Consider the following 19230-nt stretch of genomic DNA (forward strand, 5'->3'; position numbering starts at 1 on the left):
GTGAGTAGCTGGAGGTTGGCGTCTGCTGCTGTGGGCTACCGCGTGCTGCCATGAGCGGCCGATGGCCAGCATGAATGGCCAGCTGCTAGCGAGAGCTAGCGAGAGCTGCCGTGAGCTGCTGTCAGCGGCTGACTGACGACTGGCGACCGCCTAGCGCAAAGCTCATAATACCAGCATGGGCCAGGGAGCTGTGTCCTACACAACTGGACTGAGACCCAATGGCTTGAACCGGAGTGGGGGGAGGCGGAAGAAAGGGGGAAAAAATCCGAAAAAACAGGTTCAGAAACTAAAGTTAATTTTCTGGATGAGCTAAGAACATCTATATTCTATTGAAAACAGACCCAGGAGATAAGGAAAAACATGAGACTTACTGCTCAAAAAACGGTTTTTAACCCATCGGTTTTGCTTCCGGGCATATCTCTTAGTCACTTGTTTCAGAGCCTCAATACCTGAAAGATAATGTAACATAAGACCCTCTGAGTATTTCTCATCCTGATGAAAGACCCGCCCAGCCTAGCAGAAGAGAAAATTAGCCACAGCAGCACACTTGGTAGACAAAATTCTGAATTCTGAGCTGAAGGCCATTGGGGACTCTTCTAGCCTTAGCTCTTCCTCAGACCACACCAGCAAGGTATTTTGTCACCCAAGGATGTCCACGGCTAGGTTAGATGGAGGAATTCACACCTTTCTTTAGGAGCTGGTTACTTGTCTCTGGTGTGCATTTTCCCTCTGTGATCAGGTACTCGTGAAACTCCTTGAAGCCAATAGACTGGAAGATACCATGTTGATAGTCCTGGCTGGGAACAGGAGAGCATCAGCAGATGAGCCATTGCATCTGAGAGCTAGCAAGGGCCTTGGAGATGATCTAGCTGAGCCGTTTCATCCCTTTGATGAGGAAAGTGAGATCCTTAGCAGTTATTGCTTCTCTAAAATCCTTCCTCTACCACCCCCCATAAACTCCCAGGTACTTCCCTTGAAAATTAACTCCTGGGAATGTTTGACAGATTAGAAAATTGCAACTGTAACAAGTATACCACACCTCCTTCCAACAAGCCTTGCCAACGCCAAAGGCAAAGACAAAGGCTAACAAACAAATAGATCCAAAGCCAGTTTTATGTTTATGCTCTTTTGACCATAAGCAAGGGACGGAGTAGGTCAAAGTAGTAATAGTCAAATCCTCACCTGTTTTCTGTAACTTTCTTCTGATTATAGCGTCTGTGAAAATCTCTTAGTTCATCCAAGAGCCCAGCAGCAACCATGTCATCCACCCTCTTATCCAAGCGCTCATCTAGAACTTGAATCAAATTAGCCCATCACCAGCAAGCCTGCTGTAGGTGTGTACTATACACTTACATGATGAATAGGTGGCTGCCACAAAGAGAATTTGTCCACATGGGAGAAAGGGTTCAGAGGCCAAGGATTATATAATTCACATTATATTTAGTCACACTTAAAGACTCTGCAACTCCAATAAAAACAACCAGAATGAAACACACATCTTTTTATTAAAGACAAAGCGTACAATTACAGCTATTAAGAGGGACACATATTTTATTCTCATATGGAATGTATTAATATGTCCACTGTTCATTTTAGAGGCAGCTGAGAGCCCACTGATTTAAGTTTCTTATTTTTTCCATCGTATTTGTTACTCTGTGTTATTTCACATTTAAGAACAATCTGGGTAGGAAGAGGAACTTGAGTCCAAAGCCATCCTAAGTCTATCTTGAACACTGAGCCTGACAAAGGAGTCAAGAGTGACAGGTCATAATCATTCAGATGTGGTGGTCAAACACAGCTTTATTATAGATCAGATACCATTCTTTTATGCTGCATTGTAGGACATGTTTTTATTTACAAACATTTCATTATTAAAACATCACTTTTCTATACACTTATAACTGAGATTAATAACAAATTTTCATCATTTCAGTCATGCTCTTCTACGTGTCGGCCATTGCTACTACTTGGCTTGCAATGATACTAATCTTTTTTTTCTATCTTTCTAAAAATTTGCATTTATTGAGGGTTCAAAATGTGTCAGGCACGTTCTGAGCACTTTGTATGTATTATTAACTCATCTAATCCTCAACAAAACTATGAGGTATGTACTATCACTATCTCCATCTTACAGAAGAGAAAATTGGGGCACAGAAAGATAAATTAAACTTGCCTTAAAACTCACATAGCCAGAAGATGGTGGATCAGGAATTTGAATCCAGACAGACTGGCTCAGAGAATGTGGTTTTAATAACTAACTATGTTATACTACCTGTTCTCATAATAATCTCATCTTTCCAGACTTAGCTCACAGGTTACCTTTACAACACATTGGTCCCTTACTCCCCCCAGAGAATGCTCATCATCTCTTCTCTGTGGCCCCACTATCTAGCTCAGCATTTATCACAATGTAGTATTTATCTCAATATTTGTTGCCCTACTAGACTGGGAGCTTAAAAGCAGGCACTGTCTCACATTCATCTCTGAAATCCAAGTATTACACAGAATACTTGATACTTCATTGAATGCTTCCTGTATGTTTCCTGGATAAAGAAAGTACTACCATCACAGGGAAACACCACCATCAGGCCAGCTAGCTAACTGTCATACCCACTTCTCAGGCCTACTGCTTCCAGAATAATCAGTGATTCAGCTTCCAGCCAACCCAGGGAGTCAGACCTCTTCCACAGGAGCTTTCCCTCTCTCCTTTGGATCTTCCCTGGATGGCAGTCTCTTTCCCACCCCACCCATCAAGCTTGTCCCACCCTTGGTATCTCATCCTAGTGCCAGGGCTACCCTCACTCCCTTTCCAGATGTACATTCAGGAGAATGGCATTTGCCTTACTAAGTCAATGAACAGTGGTAACAAAAGTAAAATTAATAGCCAATACTTATTTAGTGCTTATTATGAGCCACTCATGGTTCTAAGAATTTTATACATAGTAATGTACAAGCTCTATCTCGGATGGACTCTAGGACATCAAAGGGCTTTTACCTGTCTGGTCAGCATGAAGCCAGAGGATGCAAGAGTTAGGGAACTTCAGAGGGCCTCCAAGGGGACCACCACCTTCCTCTGCATGTTGACGCTGAAGAAATTCACTATGAGAGATTCCCGTTTCTTCAAACACTTGCAAGCTCCTAAGTCATTTGGAGGGGTGGGGGGAGCACACCCATAAAAACTATTAGGAACTATTAATTCTCAAGTGAAACACGGAGAGAGGCTATTTATTATAGAACATCTCGTTCTCATTCTCACTGCATAGCCCCTGAAGACATGAAAGTCCAGGGTTACTATAATTCTATAGCTACTCAGAAAAGTGTCCTGAAGAATCATTTAGATAAAGCAAGAAACAATACTATTCTTCTAAACACAAATAAATTGTTCTGAAATCAGTTAAACAGACTCAGAAACAACAGGTTTCTTATACACAAACAGAATGGGACTCACTTTCAGGTAAGCAGTAAAAGAGCTTGTTTGGGACACTTTGTTACAAGCCAACAAGTCCAGTCTCGCCAGAATGCCTTTCCCACAGTACAAAAGTATGTTGTATATCGAGCTCATCAACTTTCTTTTTAAATATGTCTAAAATTAATGAAGAATGCTTCTGACTAATTCGGTACTCTACTAGCACAAAGATCACTGCAGAAAGAACTCACATACTTACCCTTGAGCTACCATCCATTCTGTCAGTATCTATTATGTTATGCAGCACTAGGTAATTCAACTCCCAAATCTATACTCTAGCACTCTGGGTGATTGCAACTTATCAGCTTGAAAGTGATCTTTCCCTTCCTGACCCAATTCTACTTCCTGAAACCCTAACACAAGTGTAGAGACCCCTTTTCATTCTGTACCACTGGTCATTCAAAGGGGACCAATAAGGCAACAATGTATAGTAATAGATATCGCACTTATCTGGAAGTTAGAATATAGGTACAAACTAAAAGATGAAAAAAGTCCTCTAAACCTCTCTAAAAGAGACACTCTAGAGCTCTAGCTTAGAACCTACTGACTCTTACGAAGACACAATTCTCAATTCATTACTAGTTTAGAAGTAGCAAAATGAGAGGTGATAAGAAAGAACTGATTAATAAAAGAAGAGGATAAGACCAAGCTCTAGAATCATATCATAAAACAATATAAAAAAGAACGCTCATCATAATGTTCTTGAGTTTTCCCAAAAAAAAATCTTTGAAATATTTCTATTAAAATGTTTAAATAAAATGTTTGGATACTGAAAAATATAAACTTAATTTATCTAGAATATGCACTATCACCAGGATAATATTGCCCTCAAGGGGGCAAAAAAACCCAGATATTTATTACAGGACATGTGATCCTCCAAAGGGCAACCAAACCCCTCTAAAAAAATCTTATTCTTCAGTATTAAAATTGCATGAAGCCTGGAAGGATGGAGGGAGGCACAATTTGGAAAAAAAATTTCTAAAAAGGCTTCTGGGCGGGGTGGGGGGGCAATAATGAAAAAGGAGTTAAGAAACATGATCTAGAACATTCATTTGAGTGGAACACTTCATAATCCCTACAATACCAGATATTGCTATAATATTTCATCTGTACAACCATCCATATAGTAGACAACTTCATTAGATCCTCTGCCAGATATGGTATCACTCCCAACACTGAAGAAAAATACACGTAACACATGAGGCTGCAATTTCAAAACCTAAGAAAACATGACCTTATGAGTTCATTCTCTCTCTTCAAGAAAATCTCCATGTGTAAAGGTGAGCTGATCTATGACACCATTTATAAAATCTACCTCCCACTGGGAAAAGCTGCTGGGGTAGAACTCAGCATTGCACAATCAATTATGAAACTCGAATCACAATGTAAACCAACTGCATGCCAGAAAAAGTTTATATGAAAACTGTTATACAAGCAAAGATCAAATAGAAAATGAAGCAACATTACATAGGCCCTAGGGAAAAACTATATTGTATTACGCATTTTAAATGTAGTTACAACGTAGGGTGTAACTACTTATTGAGGGAGTTTGGCTGAGGCAGTAACTCAGGGCCTCCTAACCTGCTGAACTAGAACACATCAGTAGAATATACAACTACTATTACCAAACCTCTCTCTCATCACCCAACATCACCCAATGAAGAAATGACTGCCCTAACTCTAAAGGAACCCGGGGTCAGGGGGCCCACACTTCCTTACCTGGCCACTTTGCGCTTGTCATGGGGGTGCAGCTTGGCAGCCATTTCTGGGTCCACCTCACTTAGGCGTTTGTGGAGTGCATGGCCATCCTCCTTTTCAAGCTCTGCTTTCCGGTCAATCACTTTCTCAGTGCCCATCTCCTGGGGCTATTAAATGAAGGTTTAGAAATAACTAATTCAACAATTCAACAAACACTGAGACAGTGTATGTGCTAGGCACTTAGCTCAGTGTTAGGAATACAGAAGAGATGAACCAGGTCTTGCCATACAGTGAGAGACAAATCATAAACAGAAAATTACAACACACCATGGGAGTGCTGTGCGGCCATAGCAAAGAGGAAGGAGGACTGACTCCCTGGGGAAATCCTCAGGTAGCCAGCTTCCCTGTCAAAAGTACAAATAAATAGCAGGGCTAACACGTCTACATTACTAACACATGAGGAGTCTACAGTCTTCCCAACAAGTGTGACCAGAGTGGATCAGAATGGCCAGCACATTCTAGTTGGCAAGGTCCCACACTATACAACTGCATCTCTGTAAGAAAGGTTAATGTAGGACATCTCCCTGACACATAGATTGTCACAGTCAGGAAATGCTGAATCAGACTGATGTACTGTTAATTTACATGCACATGCTAATTAACCCACAGAGGAGCACTTTTCCCACAGACAGCCCCTGCCCTTAGCACTGCCTGAAGCAGCACACTTCACACATGGAGGTGGCATTTGCTTCAGAATATTAAGTAGGAAAATTACAGTTGCTGAGTATAAGAAATAGGGAAGAGTCAACGTTCCTCCCACTAAAATTAGCTGGCAAGAAAGAAGAACCCATTTCCTCAGTGAGTTACAAGTGAACTAAACATACCTTCGCACTAACAAGAACTTTCCAGAGCAGCGATTCAATGTAGTAATTGGTTCCTCCCACGACAATAGGAATTTTATCTCGGGCAAATATATCTTCAATGTGAATATTAAGAAAGACATCACAATATTTAATATCAAGAAGAGAATACTGACTGACTTGGAAAGGAAGGTATTAACAAGAAACCACATTCATTTGTCTGCAGAGCAGAGGAGAAAGGGTAGAAACCAAGGTGAACTGAAACTAGCCTTCCATTTTTCCCATGAGGTCTCAGAACCATTTCCTATCAGTTCTGGAGGTATTTGCATAAACCAGAGATAGGTGCATAATTTTAATTCCTTCCAGTTCCAGAACTTTCTAGGTAATGCTGCTAAAATTCAAAGCTTGCTTAGAATTCCAAATCAGCTAAATAAGCATAAGCCCAAAGACCCTCACAGAACCAAGCGTCAGCTGCTCAGAAAGCCACCAAGTTGAGGTACATTGTGTGACTTTGCCTTCTAAGGCAAAATATAAGCTGATTTCTCTAAGCCGTGGTTTTTGGACTCAGCCTTCACCATTATGTGGTAGCAGTGCCCATTACAGCCACTTGAGACTCCACCAGATAAACTGAGAAGCACTGGTTCTAAAGACAAATAGATTTCAATTATCAGCTCCAATTCTAGGCCTTGTTAGTGAACCTGTCTGAGCTTCAGTTTTCTCACCAGTAAAATCCTCATGAATTCTTACGAGCATTAAATGTGACAATGCAAATAAATCCCCAACCACAATGCCTGAAATATTTTTTTCAACTGAGTAATTAAGCACTCAATTTACTTTAGTCACTACTGTTTTTATATCTCTGCTACTTTGAGTTCTTCTCTTTAGAATCTCTGTTGAACAGATAATTATCTGCTTTAAGAAGGGCTCTGCTTCTGAGGATAATTGATAAAAAGAGACTTTCAACCCAAACAAAGACTCATTTACATACTTCTTCCCCTTGCCAGCCAGGCTGTGGGCACAGACATAGATGACCTCTTTTCTATCAGAAGCCCACTAACCCTTTAAGAGGTTGGGATGGGGTGGAAAGATGTTAGCAATTAAAGATCATATAGAAGAAATGTTATGCTTTTTTAAAAAGAAATGTGTTTTTTAAAAAAGAGAAACAAATTCTATATCCCCCTTTAAATGAAGTACAGGGAGCATACCATTGCATAGTAATTGTAATAAAACTTCAAATATATGATTACCAAAGGGTAAGGGAACAAGCAAAATAAAATATCAGAAGGGGAGAGAGAGTGGAAAAGGGGGAGCTAAATGGGATAGAAAAGATTTGGTGAGAAAGAGTTTAACTTGTTTGCCCGAGCCATGAAACAACTGCGATCCTGGGCAAAACCCTTCTCTTCTCTGGGTGTCAGTGTCTAGTACCTTTACCTGTCAAATCAAGGTTGATTGGATACTTCTTAAGGTACTTCTGATTTGTTTTGACATTCTGATTGTGTAGGTGCTTATCTAAATTTATTAAATCTCCAGTTCTGGAAGTGATCTGATTAAGTCATCCCCTGTTGTGGCCCTTTGAAAATTTTAATTAGCTCTCCATTTTCTATCAGTTCTTTCTGAACAACTAAAGTGTCTTATAGCAATAATGTACATTTGGTGATATATTTTAATTTGCAAAGGGCTTTCATATACATTATCTAATCTGGTACAACTGACTTGTAAAGCAGGTAGGGCAAGAATTATTATCTGCATTTTAATCTCTGCCCATTTGATAGGCAAAAAAATATGATCTCATTATTTTGATTTGCATGGCCCTGATGAACAGCAAGGGCAAACCCTTCTTCATGTTTATCACCATTTCTATTTCTTGCTTTGTGAATTACTACTCATGACCTTTATTTTTTGTATTGATTCAACAGCGTTCTTCATATATTAACCATCTGCCTTTCCTATGTTACAAGTATTTCCCCCTGGTTTGGAGTCTGTTTTTTAATTTTGTTTATAGTGGGCTGTTTTCCTTTTTTATTATAAAATATTCAGTATATATACAAGAACACTGTAACATATGTAAATTATGAAGCCGAATAATAAAACAAATACTCATGAATCCAATGTAAGAAAAGGATTATTAATTCCCTTGAAGTTTCTGTGCATTCATTTCCATCCCAACTTCCCCTGTCTCTGAGGGAACCACTATCTTGAATTATTTTGAGGTTTTTTGTTTTTCATCATTCCCTTGCTTTTCTTTACACTATTATTGATGTGTATGTACCCCTAGAGAATACATTAATATATACAATTAATATTAATAATTAATATATAACAATATTTAAATATATGGTTAGTTTTGCTTATTTTTTAACATTTCTAATAATTGGTAAGCACATATATGTATCCTTCTATAATTTCCAAAATTTTGTTGTTTGAGATTTTTCCACATTAAATGATGGCATGTAGCTGCAATTTATTCATTTTCACTGCTGAAAAAGTACTTACATGAATAAAGCAAATTTTATACATTCTTCTGTAAGTAGGAATTTCAGTGTTTATATATTTTTCCTGTTAAGAGCAATTCTGTTATGGAATGGTATCTACCATGTGTCTCCTGATATACTTGTGACAAGGTTTCTCTAGGGTAGATACCTAGGAGTTCTGGTTGATATACATTCTTGCCAATACAAATTCTTAATTCTTACATATTCAACTCTAGCTATGTTCCTTTAAAAAAAAAAATGACTGTTATGGGCATACATGGTGGTGACTGCTTCACAACAATGTGAATGTATTTAATACCACCGAATTTGTACAATTAAAAATGGTTAAGATGGTCAACTATAACCAAATATATATATATAAACATAGACATGGGATGTGGAGTACAGCATAGGGAATAGAGTCAACGGAATTGTAATAGCTACCGTGTTTCCCTGAAAATAAGACTTAACCAGAAAACAAGCCCTAGCATGATTTTTCAGGATGACATCCCCTGAACATAAGCCCTAATGCGTCTTTTGGAGCAAAAGTTAATATAAGACCCAGTCTTATTTTTGGGGCAACACGTTATACACAATGTTAGAGGGGTAGTAAATTGGGGATGAGGGGTTATCACTTTGTGAGGGGTATAAATGTCTAACTATTACATTGTTTTGTACACCTAGAACTAATAAAAAAATGGTGAATATGGTAAATTTTATGTTATGTATTTTAACACAAAAAAGAAAAAAATTGAATTTAAAAAATCCATAAAAAATTTAAAAAATCTACAAAACCCATTCCCTACTCTAAAATCACATAACTACTCAATTATATATTATCCCATTTGTTTTAAAGTTTCATTAAAAACATATATATTTAACTCTGAAATCTGAATTTGTCATATATAATGAAGACCTGATTTTATTACTGTCTCAGGAATAATTATTAAGTATTGCATTATCTCTCCATTGTTTTGCCACCTTGATAAGCTAAATACATGTCTATTTAAATTAGTATCTGAGTTTTCTACTCTGTACCATATGTTTATCTAGTATTATATGAGTTCCATGCTATTGTAATTATGAATTTTCAATATGTTCTAATATCCGGCAGTCGATATTAAAGACAGTCTAGACATTAAGATACAAGAACAGTCCTCCTTATACTGTTCACCTTTCAAGCATTTCTTGTTAATACCCAGAACTATTTTCTTCCAGTCCCCTGCCCCCAACAATCCCTTTGAAATTCTAACTGGAACTCCATTATATTTATTTTATATCCCCATTTAAAGGGTAGAAAACTGAAGCTCAGTGGGGTAAATGCTTTACCCAATAACATTCACATGATCAAACAGGTGGTTCTAAAACTGGAACACAGATTTTCTGGTTCCTAAATCAAGGTTCTCTCCACTACAACAGTGTTTCTCAATTTTCAACAGGAGTGCCGATGAATCACTCAGGACTCCTGTTAAATGCAGATTCTGATTCAGTAGGTCTGGAGTGAGGCCCAAATTCAGCCTGGCTAACAAACTCCCAAGGGATGCTGATGCTGCAGTCTGAGGAGAAGACTGAGTAGCAAGGACACCGTATCTTTCAATCCACATAGTGCTGATGGGGATTCTACCTATCGGTAGTTAGGTCCTGGGTGGCCCTGCTTAGAAGAAACTGTCACTAGAAAGGAAACATCTTTCTTGGCTTGGGCTGCCTTGCCCCTACCAAGCACAGTGGCTCTTTCCTAAGGATATCAGAGCAGTTGCCTTGTTCCTGAAGTCCACCACTGTGTAATTTGTCACAAGAGGATCCACAAAACTGATCATGTGGTGCTGGCACATTCTTTGCTCTTCGGCAGAAACCTTGTTGGTGATGATGTCTAGGCCTTCATAAACCTAGGGGGAAAAGAAAATTAGCATGAGAAAGTCAGCTGCCTCCAGAAAATGCACACCTGATGGGTGGAACTGGCGATCTGTTCCTCCCTCCAGCCAAATACTTGACTGTCCCAAAGCACCAGAGTAGATGTGATCTAACCAGGGCACAGCCATATCCACAGAACCCAAGATAAAGGAAGCGGAAGAATACAGAACACTGGCTTTCTTATCAAATATGGGTTTTCCCTATTATCCGAAAGTAGAGCATTCCTATAAAACCTTTCATAGGGTCAACCCGGTGGCTCAGGCAGTTGGAGCTCCGTGCTCCTAACTCTGGGGGCTGCTGGTTCGATTCCCACATGGGCCAGTGGGCTCTCAACCACAAGGATGCCAGTTCTATTCCTCGGGTCCCGCAAGGGATGATGGGCTGCGCCCCCTGCAACTAAGATTGAACATGGCACCTTGAGCTGAGCTGCCACTGAGCTCCCGGATGGCTCAGTTGGTTGGAGCGCGTCCTCTCAACCACAAGGTTGCCGGTTGACTCCCGCAAGGGATGGTGGGCAGCGCCCCCTGCAACTAGCAGCGGTGGCTGGACCTGGGGCTGAGCTGCGCCCTCCATAACTAAGACTGAAAGGACAACAATTTGGGGCTGAATGGCGCCCTCCACAACTGAGATTGGGGGGGGCGGCGGCTTGGCTTGGAAAGGAGTGCTAGAGGTACACACTGTTCCCCAATAAGGTCCTGTTCCCCTTCCCCAGTGGAATATTTAAAAAAAATAAAAAAAAGCTATGACGGTTTGATGCTGAGATGATGAGTGTAGTTCCCAGGGAAGGAGCTTGGCACTGCCTCTGTAACAACTTGCTACAAAACAAATCCTGAATGGTATTTTCGTATTTCACCTGTTTTCATAAAAGCAAAAATTCTCACTGGATTTCTTTTGGTTAGCATAATACAGGTTTCCCCTGCTATCCAAAAGAAGAACGAAATGGTGTAAAGTGAAGGAACATTTTAAATTATCATTGATTTAAAAGTCTCTTAATTCAAAATCCTCTGCAGATTTTTTGGTTAGGAAAAAAAAAACCAAATACTAATGTACGAGGTGTGATCAAAAACTATGGTGAATGCTTAAATTTTAAAAAATGTATTATAGTAAAGACACATTGTTTTAATCCCCCTTAAAATACTCCCCCACTCTTCGAACACACTTATCCTATCATTCTTACCACTTTCTGAAGCAGCTCTGGAAGTCCTCTCTCATGAGTGTCTTTAGTTGCACTGTCGTGGCTGCCTCAATGTCCTGAATCATTTTTACTTTGGGGAAGAGCCAGAAGTCACATGGTGCCAGATCCGGTGAATAAGGTGGATGAGGACACACTGTAATGTTTTCATTGGACAGAAATTGCCGTATACCAGAGCGATGTGTGACACGGAGCGTTGTCATGATGGAGGATGATTGACGGCACACTTTGAAACACACCTTCGCTCAAGCGTAGCTCACACCTGACTAATTGCACCGACCAAACTGAAACTTGTCACACACTGTTACTAAGGTTCCACACGCCGCTTCCCGTATTGGAGATCCCTGTCTTTCCATTGGATGGCACGCGGCAGCAACATTCATCATATATTTTGATTACACCTCGTATGTCTTTCATAAAAGCAAAGAGGCTTTAACATACTTTCAAAAAGCGAGGATACTTGTAGTGGCTATTAGCTCAGACTTAAAGATTAAAATTAGTTCCTAAATGAGAACTAATTCCACAAGATTAACCAGAGGTTCTTTGGCCTGAACTTTAAGCATATAAAAATGGTTAGGTTTTATTTATTCTACTTATCAGAAGTCTTCAGAAAGGTAATGTTTTGCATTGCTTATAGTTCTACTTCAAATGCTTACATATTTCTTAGATTTAAATGGCTCTGAACGGTTTAGAATTTGTATTAGATTGCCTCCATCTGTGGAGAAATGGCCTATCTACAGGGATATATACAAAACACACAGTCAACTATACTTTAATAACAAATAAATAAATAAATAAATAAATAAATAAATAAATAAAAAACACACACTTTGAAATCAGAACCCCTAATACTGCTGTCCTCTGGTGGAAACATTGTGATCTACCCAAATTACTGCTTCAGGGGGTCAGCATATGCAGTCTAAGTACTCAAAGGCAATATCCTGTCTGTAAGCTCTTGATCTGCCAATTCAACTAAAAAGTTCAAGCGTACTTTTTCTAAATGCAAGGTCTCAGATGAAGACCAATCTGAAAATACTACTTTGAAAGTAGGGATGAATGCTTTGAGATTAAATGTTCTCTCTGTAATCACTGATTCTACAGGGAGCATTGAATGAACAAATAATAAGTTCCATAGAGCCCACAAAGACGTTAAAAGCATTTTTTATCTCACATTTCCCTTTACTTATATGGGTGTCAAGTAAGTACAGTACAGTATAATGGTTAGGAGGAAGGACCCTGGCGCCAGGCTGCCTCAGATCAATTCCTAGCCCTGCCACTCACTAGTTATTTGTACTTAGAGTAGTCAATTACCAACCTCTCTATGCCTCAATCCCTCATCAGCAAAATGAAGATGATAATATCTATCTCATAGGGTTGCTGTGTGGATTAAATGAGTTAATACATGTAAAGCACTTAGTTTTTGCCTGGCACACCGTAAATGCTGCCCAAGTGTCATTATATCACTACCTATATTATGACCACTACCACTGCTCCTGTCACAACATAGGGAGAATGGGAAATAATTTTAGTGTCACTGTTCATCATTCTGAAGCCTCTGTGCTCTTAGCTACTGAGGTTATTTATCCAACAAGGATATAAGCTATCTTCAAGTAAAAGAAAACTATTAATTAGTAAAACAGTGCACAGAAAAAATATAGTCACATAGAAAGAACCAGCTCTGCCTTAAATTCATTTAATCTGTGCCTGACAACACACTTGGATTCTTACACGTGAATACTGATGGAATCTTAAATCATAGGGTGTTCTTTTCTGTCTATCTTGAACAATACTTCCTCCTGTCGTTATAAAGTGCCATACAAGTACACTGTATACTGGGCTCTTCCGTGCAAATGAAAACAATCAAAGGGGAAAAGGAGTTAATAACTGCATGTTCCTCTCCTTCCTTTCCCACAGCCTGTAGTTGGCTCTGTTGTAGCTTCGAGTTCCAAATGACCCAATGTTAAAGAACTTACATAGCAATGACTCAATTTTGCCAGAACATTTCTGAACTCTGTAAATGGATCCTCATTTTTAACAGAGATTAATGTTAAGGAAACGCACAATTGCAAATGTACAATTACCACCTCCTACCTCCAAAAAAGCCAGAATGTAAACATCTCTACCAGCACATTCTATAGGTATTTCCAGTTTTTGATAATTTATTGAACTGTACAGTTATGAATCATGCATGTTATGGTGTACATTATTAATCAAGTAAAATCACTGCATAGCCAAAAAGCAAAAATACAGCAATGTTTTACATATTTGCACTAAGGATAAATATCTAAACCAAATATCTAAGCCAAAAAACCAATCAATTTTGTAAATGTCACATTTGGTCTATAAAGATACTCATATTGTACACATCACAATTGGGCTTATAATTTTATTACTTCCCTAGAAAACATTCTTCTAACAGAATAGTTAGGTTTGTAGCTTATTGCCTTACATTTCACATCTTTTCCAGCTTTAATTATAGTTTCTCTACCTATAGAACTATCAGACCTGGGTGCTAGGAAGAGCGAAAAGTCCCTTTGTTATCTTTTAAAGGAAGCATGTCACTCTGTTCCATTTTCCATTCTCCCAGTGGATACCTGAGACCTGCGTACATAGAAGTGACTGGATAAAATGCTTCTTTCTGCACAAATCAGATTTTGACAATATTAAGGGAATTCTGGCCTCTTTGTGAGGCCTGACAACTGAAATACTCTGAAAAATTACAGGTTCAACCTACTTAGCCTACTTTGCTGAGATAACTGATTTATCTCAGTAACATGTACTGAGAGCCTACTATGTGCCAGGTACTCCACAGATGTTAGGCATGCAAAGAAGGTTAAGAAAGGGTCCCTGTCCTCAAGGAGGCCAGGCTAGTAAGAGACACAGATAGAAATAACTACTATAAAGAGATAAGTGATATAAAAGTTTATAAGACAGACATTAAAGTTTCATTGTACAAACTTCTCTAAATATAACCCCTAAACATTTAATGTTCTAGGTATCTAACTGGGTACTATAAGGACATACGCCTCTTTGACCTCTATTGAGAGTTTATTTCCAGACTAAAAAAATTTGGGGAAAGGCCAGAAAGCTGAAATAACCTGTCCTCCCCAAACCAACAGAGCTGAAGTGCTCAGAGAAGCTAATGACAGTGAGGGAAATCTTCAAGAGACCCACCAGAGGAAACCCAGCAGAATCTAGAGCTGTGGTTGTCACCCAGAAGTGAATCTATCTACCAGGAGACTTTTGGCAATGTCTGGAAACGTTTTTGGCTGTCACAACTGCAGGGGTGGGGGTGTTGCTGGCACCTAGTGGGTAGAGGCTAGAGATGCTGCTAAACATTCTACAATGCACTGGACAAATCCCTGCCCTCACAACAAAGAATTATCTGGCCCAAAATTGTCAACAGTCCGGAAGGTGAGAAACCCTGATCTAAAGAAACGTCACTGTGGAGAAACTCTCCCAAATCTTTAAGTGTACAGCAAAGATCCCACTCATTATGCTCCAACCCTTTGGGGCTGTCATGCTGTAGGGTGGTCTTAATGAGTGTGCCCAGCAGCAGTACCCTGGGCACTAGGCAGATCACGAAGCTCTGTCTGGGTGCTGGCTGGCTCTGATGCCCCAACACAGCCGTCTACAAGCGAGAGGAAACGCTGCCCCCCTAGTTTGGTTCCTTCTCTCCAAGTTATCTTCTCCTTACATTTCCTTCCCAATCCAAATTAGATCCTGAAATCCTTCCATCACTTTCTTGCCACTATGGGTTATACCTGCCTGGAAAACCACGATCTTGGATTACGGATCAATACAACCATCCACCTTATCTGCTGCTGCCCTCTCCCACCACCCACCCCACAACTCTATGGATATCTCACTCCCTGGGATCACTAATGAACCTGACTGCTAAATATAACAGTTTTCTACTCACCTCTCAAAACACATAATGGAAAAAGCCCCAATCTGATACTACCGTGTTTCCCCGAAAATAAGACCTAGCCGGACCATCAGCTCTAATGTATCTTTTGGAGCATAAATTAATATAAAACCCAGTATTATATTATTTATATTATATTATGTTATGTTATATTATATTATATTATATTATATTATATTATACCCGGTCTTATATTATATAAGACCCAGTCTTATATTAAAATGCTCCAAAAGACCATTAGAGCTGATGATCTGGATAGGCCTTATTTTCGGGGAAACACGGTACTGAGCTCTCCCTCCTTCATAAATCACTCTCCTTTGGGGCTTCGATGGCACCAGTCTCTCTAGCTTTTCTTCCCTGTCCTCAAGGAGGCCAGGCTAGTAAGAGACACAGATAGAAATAACTGGCCTTTCCTCAGTTTCCTTTACTGAGGCCAGCCACTGATCTATCAGCAATGTCTGTCGTGGGAACAATACTGAAAAATGGCAGTTTTTATGGCATCGACCTGCCATTTCTATACCACAAACTTTCTCTGATTGACATTCATGGCTTCCATAACCATGTTTGTGCTGGTAACTCCCAAGACCCACACCTGCAATCTCCTCCTCTCTCATAATGCCACAGCTGGATACGTAACCGCCTAGTGGACATTTCCATCATGAATGCGGGGCATATAAGATAGTGAAGTAGTTAACAGTCGGGACTCTGGATTTAAGTCCTGGCTCTATGTAACCTTGCACAAGTTATTTAATCTCTCTATGCCTCAGATTTCTTATTTATATAAAGTGAGGATAATTTTTTTTTTAATTTTTTGGGGGAATATTGGGGAACATTGTGTCTCTCCAGGGCCCATAAGCTCCAAGTCGTTGTCTTTCAGTCTAGTTGTGGAAGGTGCAGCTCACTGGCCCATGTGGGAATCGAACCAGCAACGCTTTGTTCAGCACACGCGCTCTAACCAACTGATCCATCCGGCCACCCCCTAAAGTGAGGATAATCTTAAATCTAACCTCAAAGGGTTAACTGTGAGAAATGAATAATTAATACATGCAAGCATATGAAACAGGGCTTGCTCTATAGGAGGCAGTGAATAAATGTTAGCAAGCTAGCATTATCCTCATTTTCATCATCATCGTCACTCCAAACAGGCACCTGAACCCTGTTATGTCCAAAATCGAACTCCGTATCGTCCCAGCCATACTTGAATGAACTACCTAGATAATCAAACCAAAAATCTTGAAGTGATCCTAATATCTCTGTCTGTCTCTCTCTCCCTCCCACATTTCCAATCTGTCTCAACTTCTAACCATACTAGTCCCTAGAATTATCTCAAAGCTCACCACCATTACTACCTTTCCCATGCCATTACATCAATTGAAGGCTTCATGATTTCTTAACTAGACTCTTCCATCAGCTTCCTCATGGATCTTCCTACCTTTAGGATACAACCCCTCCAATATATGTCCCCACTGCAGCCAGTGATCTTTTTAAAGTGAAAGTCGGATCTCATCCAGCCCCGAACTCTTTAGCATTACGTCCTAATGAAAGCCTGCCTTGATTTCCCTCCCCAGTCCTCCCCATCTGTGCTCCCACAGTCCCCTATATTTACCTCTATCACAGAACTTATTGTACACAACTTAACACGTTGCGTACGGCGGGGTTTAAATCCCTCATACCCCTATGTTCCGGCAGGTTTTTAAAAGAAACTACTTTAAAATGCACTCTTCTCTTTAAAGCGTAAATGCTTCTATGTCATTTATTATTTTTCTATGGAATTTTTTAGGATTTACTCACCTATGATGTTAGTAATCCCTCCTGGTGTGATACTGCAGAAAGCAGCTTCCTTTGTGCAGTGGGAAACAGAAAAACGAAGATTCTCATGATCCGTACACAACGTGTTAAAAAGATTTCTATCTCCCCCACTAGACTACAAGCTCTGAAGGTAGAAATTGTGCGTCTTCTCTCTGGCTCCAGCACCTAGCACGGTGCCTAATACTTGGAATATACTTCATAAATACTGGGTGTCTGAGGTACCAATTGCTAGATCCTACACTAAGAATTTCACACCCTATGAAGTTATGCTGCGCCCATTTTACCAATGAGGATAGAAGATGAGACGTATTAGGTAACCTGCCCAAAGTCACACAGTTAGTTAGTGGCAGAGGCAAACTTGGAACCCGGTCTCCTGACTTCACAGTCAGTGTTCTTTTTCCACCATGTTGCTAATCTTTGTTCTGTACAAATAAGCTTTGTGACTTTGGGAAGTCAGCTTTCTCTCTTGAAACCTCAAGTTTCTCACATCTAACTAACATCCCTTCTAATTCTAACAGTCCAAGCTTCACAGAAAAAAGTTTTGGCATTGGAGAGTGAAAGAAAAAAAAAAATTTTTTTTAAGAATGTTGGCACTCACCAGAAAGTTGATTTTCTTTTGTGATGAAAAGAAATTGAATTTGAGTTTGATTATTCAACTGAGATGTTGAAGAGTAGGGAAAAGGTCAGTCTCTTGGCTAACTTTTCTTTAATAAAAGGATGACTTTTTAAAAAAATTTACATGTTACTAGGTTAGAAAGAATGAATTACCTGTAGGAACATCATGGCAGGCAACTACTCCCTTCAGCTTTGTTTGGCAGAAATTCATCTGCAGACATGCTGAATAAATCAGACAGATATTAAGATGCTTGGTAAGAGGAAGAACCTGTACCTGACCTATTCAGTCAGTCTGGTGAGAGGAGTGGTTTGGAACTCATAGCTCAGATCATGACTTTTATTCTTCCTATGCCTAGCTCTCTTTAAGGGAAAAGGGACTACAATCGTTAATAGAAGGCCATGCTTCTCGAACGGAAAAGTACATGTACAGGATGCATTCTTCCACAGTATCAATCTTACTAAGTGGTAGAAAGAATTTGAAACATTTTCACATCTAAATAAATATAGACAGATTAGGGCAGAGAATGCAAAATTGGCACATACTTTTAAGTTAAAACATGAGAAACTTTATAATGCAGAACCTTTGCATTGGCTGCTTAAAAGTCGAAAGCATGGATATAAGGAAATTCAGAAACCGTCCATCTAGTCCAATCACTGGAAATTGTATACTTGGAATACTGAGGCTCAGAGAGCTCCCCTGCCCATATAACTGGCTGGTAGTAGAGACAGGACTACAGCCCGGATGCTCTGCCTATAACACAACCCAAACTGTTTCTGCTGCCTCCTTCCAGTAGAATTTTTATCCCTATTTGACTCTGGTCTACTGGCTTACTTAATTAATTCCTACTAAGGTGAAATAAAGTTCCAGAAACGGAGAAGACAACTAGCTTAACATATACTGATCCCCGCGAAGGTTCTCAAGAGTAAGTGTTATAGAAAGACAGAAATATAGACACAGACAACGCCATGTGACTATAATGCTGAGATTGAAACAAAAGGGTTCTTTTGAGAAAATAAAATTAATAAAGGTTCCATTCTGTGGTCATCTTTACAATCTCATGATTGCCTAATTCTGATGGTGTCAGATATTTTATCTTAGGATACCTGTGATAGAGTATAATAGCCAAGGTGCTCCATTATTTGGAGGTATACATCTAAGTTAGGGGAAGCAATAGAGTACAATGAAGGCAGGACGCCTGGGTTCAAATTCTGACACTACTACCCAGCTGTAGCCTTCATTTGACAGGTTATTTATCTAATTTTTCTTGGCCTCAAATTTT

General features: G+C 39.6%; 1 protein-coding gene across 3 annotated transcripts in view; it reads right to left on the reverse strand.

Moving 5' to 3' along the window:
• Positions 1-19230, reverse strand: part of TRIT1 (tRNA isopentenyltransferase 1) — a 39829-nt gene that overhangs the window by 7274 nt on the left and 13325 nt on the right. For 2 of the 3 annotated variants that reach the window (XM_088791049.1, XM_074334473.2), the window contains exons 2-8: positions 10239-10381; positions 6049-6145; positions 5186-5331; positions 2996-3138; positions 1183-1294; positions 685-797; positions 372-449 (exon numbers count right to left, since the gene is read on the reverse strand). In XM_088791049.1, the coding sequence (XP_088647175.1) occupies positions 372-449; positions 685-797; positions 1183-1294; positions 2996-3138; positions 5186-5331; positions 6049-6145; positions 10239-10381 (832 nt within the window). Of the gene's footprint in view, positions 1-371; positions 450-684; positions 798-1182; positions 1295-2995; positions 3139-5185; positions 5332-6048; positions 6146-10238; positions 10382-11583; positions 12712-19230 lie in introns of those variants that run through there. The other variant, XM_074334474.2, reaches the window with a different exon arrangement.

Source organism: Rhinolophus sinicus, chromosome 14 (genome assembly GCF_057876585.1).
Source record: "Rhinolophus sinicus isolate RSI-liver-muscle chromosome 14, RSI-T2T, whole genome shotgun sequence".
Taxonomy (NCBI): domain Eukaryota; kingdom Metazoa; phylum Chordata; class Mammalia; order Chiroptera; family Rhinolophidae; genus Rhinolophus; species Rhinolophus sinicus.